The 12,496-nt window shown below is 33.9% G+C and overlaps 1 protein-coding gene across 1 annotated transcript in view; it reads right to left on the bottom strand.

Annotated features, from left to right (window-relative positions):
- The window catches only part of LOC149787820 (uncharacterized), a 199,429-nt gene that overhangs the window by 27,645 nt on the left and 159,288 nt on the right, over window positions 1-12,496 (bottom strand). The window contains exons 12-16 of the mRNA XM_089974041.1: window positions 10,036-10,177; window positions 9,584-9,672; window positions 8,612-8,728; window positions 6,980-7,045; window positions 1,707-1,870 (exon numbers count right to left, since the gene is read on the bottom strand). Coding sequence (XP_089830167.1) covers window positions 1,707-1,870; window positions 6,980-7,045; window positions 8,612-8,728; window positions 9,584-9,672; window positions 10,036-10,177 — 578 coding nt within the window. The remainder of the gene's footprint in view (window positions 1-1,706; window positions 1,871-6,979; window positions 7,046-8,611; window positions 8,729-9,583; window positions 9,673-10,035; window positions 10,178-12,496) is intronic.

The following is a 12,496-nucleotide window of genomic DNA, read 5'->3' as shown; positions in this document are numbered from 1 at the left end:
CCTTATACCACCTGGAACAACCCTTAAGGATTATGTTTAGTGTGATGATGCATTAGCTACAGAGAACACAATTAGTGATGACTGGGGGTCATTAATGACAGAAGATGCCAGAAATTCTAGTGAAACATGCCAGAATGAGGAAAGTGACTGTGATAGTGACACGTGTGACAATCCAAACCCAGACAAACAGTGCATTACGCTGCATACTGCATGGTTACATTCCACAGACTTGATGGATTATGGCCTTGCAACAAACAGTGTTGAACTTGTGGACACAATTATGACAACACAAGACATTCTTAAAAAAGATAAAAGAAAAAGCTGTAGAAAGCATGGCACAAATGACACTGGATAAATTTTTCAAGCCTAAGAATTCTTAGGAACATATGTACATGTATTGTATTGAAGTGTCTACTGGAGACAGATGATGTGATCTGTAACATTATTATAAAGGTAATTTCAAATCTATATCAATGATTATTCATAACATTCTTTTGAAAATGATATAACAGTTTGTTTCACATTGATTTCACAACATGCATGTGATTTTTAAATGAAAATATTAAATGTTTTAGAATTAAATTAGTTGTGACTTTTTTCATATGTATTTACTATTCACATTTGTGATCCCCCTCTAGAAAGGCCACCCTCATTATAAGGCCACTTCCTTGCTGCACTAGGGGTGGCCTTATAAGAGGGGGACTACTGTATTATAGTACTGGTCACCCATGAATAACTAAAGTTTTATTTACCTTTATTTTATGTTGGAAAAATCGGAAAATATGCACATGCAAAGTAATAACATAAAAACAATCATAGTAGTTTATTAATAGTTTCTAGACATAGTAAATGAACAACAGCTGTTCACTGCTGTGTCCAGTATGACGATCTTGCCAATTTTGAAGTTTTATGGTTTTTTTTCATGACGTTATTGTTGTTGTAGGGTTTAACGCCATTTTTCAGCACACGATATGGCAGCCAGTATTAATGGTGGAGGAAGAACCCGGAAAAAACCCGGAAAGAACCACCGACCCATGAGAAGCTACTGGCAAGCTTTCTCACATACCCACATTAGCCTAATCCAAGACTCAAACCCATGCAGACAGAGGTGAGATGGCAGTGATCTGTAACAGAGAGTGCTTTAGACCACTCGGGACCCCTATTTTTTGTGTCAAAAGACTTACAGTCATTACAGTATATATCAAGATTATCAATATTTCAATGAATATATAATACACTGATGATACCATGTCATCCCAGCATAATGATATACACTTTACAATAATAGAATGTAATTATCCAACCAGTTAGAATAAATCAAAATATGACATTTTGTATGATTTCAGAAGACAAAATAGCTATTTAATGTTTCTAATTTTATCTTCTTGCAGATTATTTTATGAGAATATTTATTTTTCAGTGTGCAGAGAGCAAGCAAAAAAGCAGAACTAAACTGTGATGACAAGAACAAGTTAATTAGTGTTTTCAGAAATTCAAGTTAAATAGTATTATATAGCATTCTGAAATATTATATGTACTGTATCAACATTATCACAGACTTACACACAGCTTTACCAAGACAGACCTGCTGACAAAATGGTCTTAAAAACTTTGAAACTAAACAATGCATCCTTTTATGGTACAGTTGTCAGAATTCAACTGGCACCATAAAATCTGATCATAAGAAAATATACAACTCTCATTACTTTTTCCCCTTTCCTTGACTTTTCACGAAGCCCTCTTTGTCCAGTCTGTTCATCAATCCTTGTGCTACTGTCATCTCAACACCAAGTCGTTTGGAAAGAGCAGGTGCAAGAATTCTGTTCATCTCAAGACTTGCCAATAATGTCCTTCTCCACAAGCATGTGGCCTGTAATATCACATAAATTTTTAGGTCACCGGTTTAAATTATGAATCATTATATGGATAATATTTAAAACTCAAAACTCAACATCTTTTAAACGACCATGTAAAAGTACACTAAAAAATATCATAGAAAAGATTACTGAATGCATTACACATTTACAGTTTATAGTCCAGATGTCTTTTGACTTTATGAAGTAAAGACATTTTGATTCGATGTCATTTTTTAACATTATGTAGAACTGATAATCTTATATGATAAATCTCATGGGGAAAGTTGTGAACATTTTAATTATTAAGTTTGGAGAGTGATGCTCTAAATTGAGAAGTTTGCACTGCAATAACATCTGGAAGATCAATCATGGTTTTCAATTGTTTTAAGATTCTGGCAAGTATAAAAAATGGTGTATGTTGGGAATGATTTCCCTTACGAATGTCTCTCTCTCTCACATTTGCAAAATGTTACATGCATACCACAGGAAGTGGGCCTCATACTTACCCTTACTGGGGTATAAAAAGGTTAAATTCTTTATTCAGTGCTTAAGTTTTTGTATCTGCAAGATTCAAGCACAAGATATTACATAGTTTAAGACCCTAGTAAAAGAGGGAGCATTAGCCTACATTTTTAACTGTGGAAGATAGGAGACAATATTTAGGTACTGGTTAAAGTGTACAAAGAAGTGTAACTTATAAGATATTTGTGTATTTATGGTTTTTAATTCATTAACTATAGTGTACAACATAAAATAAATTTCACATTTATTACTTACGACTAATTGGACAAATCAAAATCTGAAAAATGCCCTGACAGGAAAGAGTTAAATGATGGCAAATCTGAACTATGGAGTTGAACATTTTGCAAAGTAAACTACATTTGTATTAATTACCTCAAGAAATGTCTTGAATAATTCATAAACCAACAAAGATTTTAAATTAAATGGGATCAAATCTTTCAAACCTGGGGTCTTTCAAAAGTACTCAAGTAAAAACTTTTATTAAAGGATCAAGGGCTAACTTTCAAATACAAGTCAAATTTCCATCGCAAACAGTAAAGATCTGGCTTTATCAAGATTTTCCAGATTAAACTCCATACTTTGTCTCAGATTTTAATCTTTTGGTCTCTGTATAATATGGATAACTTTAAAGTAAATGCATAGGCAAACATTTGCTTTAAAAAGTAAATATGAGGCTAAAGTTTCTCTTTGGACAAGGTCAACGTTTATCACTGAAATCTTTAAAAATATTTTAGTCTGCTGTAAGAAAGTATAATTTTTACTGTTCCCTCTTCTTCATGGTAAAAGTCTCAAAAACTAACAATGCATATTTCAGAATATTTAGGTAACTGGAACCTTGATCAGGTTCTGATGGCATGAACACTGAGATGTGTAGGGTGGTCAGGTAAAATCATGCTCTTTTATTAAAAATGTGAAATGTCCATCTTGTTTGAGCCAGAGAGTTGTGAAAATTGGTGATCATGAGCTGTAAATTTAATTTTGAGACAGTATGCGTTAATTGCATAACTCAAGAAAATGGGAGGACCAAAAGCAAGACCTGAGACTAAAATGGTATGAAATCAGCATCACAGAGATGTGGACATATTTTGGAATATACATCGTCATTTATGTGTGGATAATGACTGTTTTGAGAGGTACCACTATCAACTTTGTAATATAAAGTGGAAATATATGAATAACAGACACTATACAAGGTAAGCTGTTTTTTATTTCACTGAAATCCAGCAAAAACTAATGAAAAAATGAATATAAATGTAACCATGTTTTCATTGTCAGTTTCTGTAGTCAGCCTTGATGATGCTCTAGTATTCAGCCTAAGAACCAGCCTCAGTAGTCTCAGTAACGGATATGATAGCACTCAGCAATAGTGAAACTGTACAACAGCTGTAGTAGCTAAAGGGTTAACACTTGAAACGTCAAGTTGTTTTATGTTGTGTCCAGTTTGGGCGGAGTTTTTATTTTCTTCAAATTATTGAATTTCAAGTGATTGTTTTCCCTGGAAACACAAAAGTGCTCTGATAATTCTTGGACAAAGACATTTACTGGAATTTATATGGAATTCAAAAATGGGAATAATATTTTCTGTGATTCAACAAGAGACTGTTGATCATCAGTACAATGCTGACAATTACAGACGTCATCACCTTTCATCTTGGATTTCATCAGGATTTAAACTGTGATTCACTTAGGACTGTTTATTGATAGGACTTTGTTTTAATTCTTGGATTACTTTTGGATTTAATTCATAAAACCGTTAAGTTCTTTCTTTTCATATTTTTTACTTTTGTTCATGGGAAATAAATTATTTGTTAAATTTGACAAAGCTTGTTTTCTGTTACTTTTTTTAAAACCCATTTTATCCTGTTTACCAATTTCAACTGCAGTGACTGATTACTGAAAAGAAATTCTAAATAACTGTGGTAAAATGGAGCATCATACAGCAGTAGAAATTGTGATGACCTTCACTACGTTTACTATATTGTAACACTATTTCTTTTTTAAAGTATATAAAACTATATATCTCTGAAAAGGTAATAAAATTTGCAACACAGTGATATGTTTTGTTATCATTTGCCAATGTACATGCTCACAAATGTATTTTGAAAAATGGCTTGAAAGAAGAAAAAAAAACAAATTAAAAAACTTACCATGATGTTCCGTGAATCTTTTGTTCATGAAGATAAATGAAATGTGAATAAAATAAAGATAATTCCATTTGTAGTATTTTGGTCCAAATTTAAAGTTTCTAGCACTGTTAGTTCAAAAGTTATAATAATTTTACTAAAATTGGACAACAAAACACCTGGAACAATTTGATTACTTCACATTCTAGAACATGTACTTCAGCGTGCAGTTTCTCATGAAAACTTGTCAAAAATTAATCCTAGAAATCTTTCAGAAAGATAAAAGCAATTAATCAGTATAATTTTTGTCCAAATTTTGAAGTCCACATCATTACTATATCAGTAATAACAATATTATTTTAATGGTGAATAAAAATGTCCACATCACATTGTGAAAACATTTCATTTTTTAAACTGCCAATTCTACAACAGGTGTTGTCAAACATTAGCTTTTAAATGCATACACCTAGTAATGTGTTTTCCCTGGCATTTGGTATGAACAAGGACTCTGCATTTCCTGCAACCAAATTTTGTCACCCCTCTTCTCTCTCCAGGTTGAGCGGCCAGTGAACATTCATGACAGGTTTTTTTTCTGTCAAACATTTTTTCAATGGTATGTTGTACTGTTCCTCCACCATTAATACTGGCCGCCATGTATAGCCTATCGTGTGCTGAAAAATGGCGTTAAACCCTACAACAACAACAACAACACTGTTCCTCTGGTAGGCTCTGGAACAAGTACTGCAGCCTTCCCCGCTCTAGTCTCACCAACCAGTGATGCAAATAAGTCCTCCAGATAGCTCTGAAATGTTGGCCACACACTTTTGACTTTCTCTGGATTTGTGTCCCGTGCAATCACATACGCATTGTACGCCAAAGTTTCCATTATGTGATGAAAAAGATAGTACCCAACCATCTGGTCACAGAGATCTAATCCCTTCATGTTTTGCTGGTAATCCAATAGCATTTTGGGAACTTCAACCTGTCGCTGAACAGCCATACCAGAACATCTGTTTACAAAGCCATGTGATGATGGGCCATGAAAATTTGACAAGACAGAAACTGCTTTTGAATCTTGCCAAACAAAAAATGTAAGTTCATCCTTCTGTGCGACTTTGTATTCATGTTTCTTCAGTTTCAGCTGTTTTGGCAGCAACTCTTCTAGCAACCCTTTCCTGTTGTTATTGATTGTTCCACAGGCCATCACCCTTCTAGTATGCAAGTCTCTCAATAAATCTGTGCTTGTGTAAAAGGTGTCAAAATAGATTGTCAGATTTTTTCCAAACATGTGTGAGCTGAGATCCATTACCACTCTGTAAGCCAGCCCCTTTTCTTGCCCATTTTCTTTGCTGGTGTATACCTGGAATCTGTGCATGTATCCAGTTGAGCTGTTGACTATATTCCATAGTTTCACCACCCATTTTGTTGGCTTTGATGGGAGATACTGTCTGAAGAGAGTCTTCCTTTGAATCTAAATATTCCAGGTACCATCTAATTTTCTTTAATTTATCTGGTCATCCCTCTGGCTGAGGCTCTGCAGCTTGTTCTTCTTTGTCATGGAGATGCAAGTATCTCAAAATCAGATCGAATCTGTCACAAGATATGATTTTATTGAAGGATTTGACAAATATATACTTATTTTGTCACCAATAATTATGTCTTGATGGAAGAAGAATTATCCCCATGCAAAACATAAGCCTATAAAGGCCTTTATTGTGGGAATATCGACTGATGTCCATCTTGGTGACTTTGGTTGGTTGGGGGGATTTTTTCTATGCTCCTTTTCAGTGTAACGTTTTGTTTCATCAACAAGTTTTTTCCAGATTAAATCAAAGTAACTCAAAGTAATGCTGTGCATCAGCTTCTTCTGGATGCTGAACAGTTGCCCCTTCTACAAATTTAAATCATGGCTGCAATCAAGGTGAAAAATCATCCCGGACCCATTACTCCTGAAAGCCTTCAAAGTCAGCTTCTTTCTCCGAATCACTGTCAAAAAGATCAGAAAGGCATGCATCATCTCTTTCATCAACTCAATTCTAACCCATCATTTAAGTCAATACTATCATCAGAATCATCCAAATCGTCAACTTCAATGTTGCTACCCTCGCTATTAATATCCATGTTTACATCAGAGTTGTTGTCCATCATTTTATCAATCGATTTTCAAGCCAACAATTTCTTTTCCAATCATATTTTTTAAAATTTCACTGCACATGCATGCTATAACCATTTCCTGTGTTGGTGAAGTACACAAATATTTGTGATAAAATGAGATACTATGACCACAGGTGTATTCAGGATAGAATGAGGTTATTACGACCGTAGTCGTATTCAGGATAAAATGGGTTAAGAGCATAGACTCGTAACAGTATGCATAGACAAAAGATAGGCACATGTAACATCATTTTATTATTACCAGAACATTATATTAGTCCCCCAAAGAAAATGGCAGTGGCACAAAAAAAATCAACTGCTTACCTGAACAGCAATGGGTGAAAGACCAATTAGATATGGATCTGTTGGTTCTAGGCCAGACTCTCCTGGCTGCAAATCAAAGATTAGTTTAGGGTACAATTTAAATATTTTCTCCATAAGTAATACAATAAATGAAACTCTGTTTCTTAAAAAATTAGGATAACTTAAATAAAAAACAAAAGACAAGAAAATGAAGATGAAATCAAAGAAGGAATATCAATACTCTTTGTTTTCAGAACCAATGAAGATTTCAAGGACTAAAACATCGCCCATAGATTTATCATCAGGCAAATTCAATGTGTGTGTGTGTGTGTGATTTGGATTTTTAATGTAGTTTAAAAAAAAAAAATCAGTCATATTGCTACCATGTCTGCAGTGTGGCAGTTTACAGTGATGTCTAGCACTGGGGCATCATGCCGCAAACATGTAGCATGATGTTCCACAAAGTCACATTATCCTGACACCAGGCGAACAGTCCTAACACTAACCTGTTAATGCTGAGTGCTAAGCGAGGTAGCTGTTTGCACCATTTTTACAAGTCTTTGGTATGACTCAGCCGGGGATTGAACCCACAACCTCCCACATCTGAGATGGATGCTCTAACCACTAGGCCACTGGAGCGGTCAAATTCAATCTACAGTTTCACTTAACAATGTACATATTGATAAAATATATTTTGTTAATTTGGATTGTCAGTAGGTACATTATTTACCATCTAAGAAGAAACAATATTTTGCAATGCTTTCTTGGTAGAATTAACAAATAATAATGCATAAAGTTTCTAATATAAGCAATAAAATGAATGGAATATAATGATTTTCTCAATGGTTATTTCTCAGTTGGTTCAGTTGACAAAGTTGCAAATGAAAGTTTGACTAAAAATTTTGAAAATTGTTATTGCTGTTTTTGCTTCTCCAAAATACCAAGTTGCAACTCTGTATATGTGACTTTCCAGCCACCCTAAACCCCACTCTAGATATTAATTATTATATCAGACTTGTTCTACTTTATTACACACAGTACCTTAAAGAATGGTTAAATGTGTTCAAGTGCATATCAACATCAATATACTTTTATTTCTTTATTAAAGTAAAGTAAATCAGAGTTCATGAAATGAATGAAACAAACTGGAGTTTACTCCATAGTTTGGAACTGCATTAAAAAAATTTTAATGGTGTATTTTGTACAAATGGCAAGATACAAACCTACTGCAGGCAGAGAGAGTCTTAATTATCAAGATGTTAATTATGACTTTGTAAAAACTAATTCAGGGTACATTTCTGATTATATGGTTCTATTCTGAAGTACTCTCATTTCATTTTGTGCAAGGAATATCAAGAACTTGAATCAAAAGCATAGTTATATTTATCAACATGCCAAAATACAACTTGGGCTTTGATTATAGTAGGAACAATATACTGATACCCTAAATGCTAAAGATTAAGTCATTTTCTGTACAATGAAGACACTTAAAATTTGTATTCTTTCTATGTGCAAATTACTTTTGTTTTAACCTCTGCAAATTGTCAAATGCCTATTCAAGGCAAGTTTGATGCCAACTGTTAACATTATAAATCATGTATTCTGACATTTATGATATAGATCTGCACAAGATCTTTCCTTTGAAAATATTACCTCTGCACAAACATCACAGATGTGTGATTCTGGTGCTTTATCTTCCTCCAGAATTAAGAAGCAAACTCCATGCTGCCATAACTTACACACACTGCACATGATCATCAGTCCATCATCCTGAAGTATAAATTATTAGCAATCCATCAAATGAAAACAAATACCTAATTTACAAATATTTCTCAACAAGGAATTAAAATGATGAAGTATGATTCACTTTTCTAATCTCCGATGACTACATTTGGGATATTTACTAAAAATAATTAACTTTATTTAATATATTATTCCTATTTATTTCAGACTTTGTCACTGGTATATTACTGAAGGATGCATAACTGTTCAATCTTCAAAGCTGACAACTTGAGATTCAGATATAACTTTTTTTTAAACTCTGCATATAAAACAGTACATATAAAAATAAATGCTGCAACTTGAACTGGCCCTTAGCTGTCTAATGTTAACTTGCAAAGTTTAAAAAAGAAAATCAGAAACAAATAAAATGAGTAGTCTTCACCATTACATTATTTATGACTTTTTTTGTTGGGTCCTATATTAGTGTTTTATAAAGTGACTGGGCTTTCCTCTTTAACATATTATTACAATCATGGAGTAAGTCCTGGTGGGTCTGGAAAATATAAAATAGGCCTAAGTGCTGGAGTGACAGTGGCTCAGTGGTTAGTTTGCTAGACCCATGGCAAAAAGGGTGCAGGTTCAAATGCTACCATATGATAAGTCTGGGTTGGCTACTTTAGTGTGTCCTTGGTCAAGGCATTTATCTCCAATTGCCTGGGCACTAAATAACCTAAATGTGTTGCTGTACTGCAAGACACCAAACAAAATAAAACCAAAACAAACTATAAAATGTTTTTTATTTCCCCATAAAGTTTCAAATGACTAATGAGATGGCATTCCATGTCCGAAAACCTGTATTTTCTCTAAAACTAACAATACCATGTCTTTCCCATAAAATTATACCTCATTGCAACCACATGGGCATCTTACAGTACAGTCTTCTTTCTCAGACATTTGAGAACCAGTTGAGTCTACTGCATTGTCATCAGCTCCTGGAATAAAAACAAGAATGATAACAAACTGGAAATACACATGACATTGGTCATAAGTCTGCTCTATTTTATTCAAATTGCAGCCAAGTAAGCTAAACAAACGATGGGGACCGATGAAAAGCAAAGTGATGTGTATATTAAGATGTCAACATTTGTTTATTTAGTCACTTTTACTGCTCCCGATGTAGTGGGATTAATATTTTTTTATAAATATTTAAAAGGCTCAATAATACAAATAAATATCCTGATATCTTGAAAATTACTTAAGTTTCAAGCAATTAGATTTTTATTCCGAATGAAAAGGTTTTCATTAGTCTTGACTTGATGTTCACTACTGAGTATTTGTCAATCATGTACTTTTACCTGGTTGAGTGGGGCTTTCTGCTGGTAATGCTGCATTTATAAAAGGTTCCTTAGTCTTTGCTCCCACAGAATTTTGTGCTTCTTGTTCTTTCTGACATTTCACATCCTCAAACTGATTGACACTGCTCTTTATCTTTGTGTTCTACAAAAAATGCATATTTTTAACAAAATCATATATATATATATATATATATATATATATATATATATATATATATATAACAAATACACAAACACACACACAAAGTCAAAACATTAACACCAAATCTCACATCATGGACAGAAGATAATTTAACTTCTTTCAGATACCAACAAGTTATGTCCACACACACACACACATATATATAATCAAACCCACATATCTCAAGAACCCATGTATCTCGAGTGTTTGGTCCAGTGCTGAAAATATCCTTCTTTGATATGCTAATTTTTCCACACTTATCTTGACCCATGTTAAAATGATAACCCTGTTAGGTCGGGCATAAATTTTGGTCCAAAGAAACATGTGGACCAACTTAATTCGATGAAATGCAACTTCTGCTGTCCATCTCAAAGAAGTTTCGCAAGAAATGAACCAGCAAATATGGAAAAAGTCTGTGCAAGATGAAATTTTACCACTACAAATGCTAATCAACCAATCTCATCAATGCATGGTTTATCACTTGCATAGAGTGGAGAAAATTATTTTGTAAATAATACTTTCGAGTAAGGCAATTGAGTGAATGCACTTCTGACCTTTACAGACGCTGTGTTCATGATGGACATTATCAACACCATGACTAAATAGTTAATTCCACACAGTGTCACAAATTTGATCTCATCTGTAACTCTGAAAATTATCAGCTCAACATCATTAAGCTAAAAATACCTAATTTGTTTTACACAATACAATTGAAATGAATTTGTTATTAGTTAAAAGTGCTTCCATGCATGATGTGAGTGTAAGCCTTCAACTTCAGCATGACTAGATCAAGTGACTCACAATAATCTATAAATAGAAACCTGTAAAATTCCAAACCATGCTGGTCCCACCTACTCTTCATAAAAACAAACACTTGGCTATTAATTTATTTTGAACAAGAGGAAATAAAAGCATCAATGGTATTGTAAAAAAGAATCCATAACTGTTGATTGCTGAGCCATAATTACATATTCTTCAACACAAATGGAATGAAGCAGAAAGTGACTGATAGGAATAGCATGTCTGAAACAGAAGTAGCAGTGCTTTCATTTGTATTGTTTTTATGTTGAATATTAGTCTTCCAATCCACTGAAGAGATTAGCTAACTCTCCTCCTGGTGCTGTGTTCTCACTGATCAAAGTCGGGAGGGATATGGGACTACAACTGTATGCATAGAATAAGTTGGCTTCTACCAGAATTTGATGTTGAGACAGTAAACTTTAAAGACTTGAAACACATTTTACATGGTTGTCGGTAAACGAATACTGACAGCCTTGTATTCTTTTGGTACAGAGGCATATTTTATCAGTAAAAACTGGCACATACTGGTGTAAAGGAACCTCTTATGATCAACAAAAATGACTGATTTTCATGCACAATATGGGGCCCCGAGTGGCTGAGTGGTCTAAAGCACTCGTCATTACAGATCACTGCCATCTCACCTCTGTCTGCGTGAGTTCAAGTCTCAGCCTCGGCTAACGTTGGTATGTGAGAAAGCCTGCCAGTAGCTTCTCATGGGTCTGTGGTTCTTCCCAGGGTTTTCCAGGGTTCTTCCTCCATTAATTATACTGGCCGCCATGTATAGCCTATCTTGTGCTGAAAAATGGCGTTAAACCCTACAACAACAACAACAACATGCACAATACTGGTCAGTACATTTTGCTGCTAGCCAAAAGTCAACACTAACAAAGAAAATACTTTAAAAAAAAGTATATTCCTGCATGTACATGTACTTAAGTTAGCATAGATTTTGGACAGCATGTGAAAATAGTTGTTGTCCTGAGGCTACTAAATGGGAAATAAAAACAACTTTAAACCTCTGACCTTGTAGCAGTCGCTTAAGTGTTGTAAAAATTTGTGACTTTTTACTTAATCTCATTTAAAAGACCTCTAAACTTCTTTTTTCTGCACCCAGGCATGAATGAATTAGTATTTTTATTTGTGCATTAGAAATGCTGTTTGTTTTCAAAAACAAACTCCTCATTTTTTGGTATCTCAGATCCAAAGAACCCAAATGTGTTATAGACTGGACCGTGTTATAACCAACCAAGTCAGTTAGCTGAAGAAAATGACGCATTTACTTAAAAATTAGTGGGTGGGTAGTAAAAGCGGGCACAAAAATATGTGCATTTAATCAAATAAAGACAAACTAGTCTTATAAACACTTGTGTATTGACAACTTACATTTCTGTACTACAATCCATAATCCATTAAGTACTGTAATTGTATATAATAAATCCACGAATTCATGTATAGATCACACACATATATATACAGTGT

The sequence above is a fragment of the Sinohyriopsis cumingii genome, chromosome 11 (genome assembly GCF_028554795.1).
Source record: "Sinohyriopsis cumingii isolate HCF-2022 chromosome 11, ASM2855479v2, whole genome shotgun sequence".
NCBI lineage: Eukaryota > Metazoa > Mollusca > Bivalvia > Unionida > Unionidae > Sinohyriopsis > Sinohyriopsis cumingii.
This window is presented reverse-complemented; position numbering and strand designations above follow the sequence as displayed.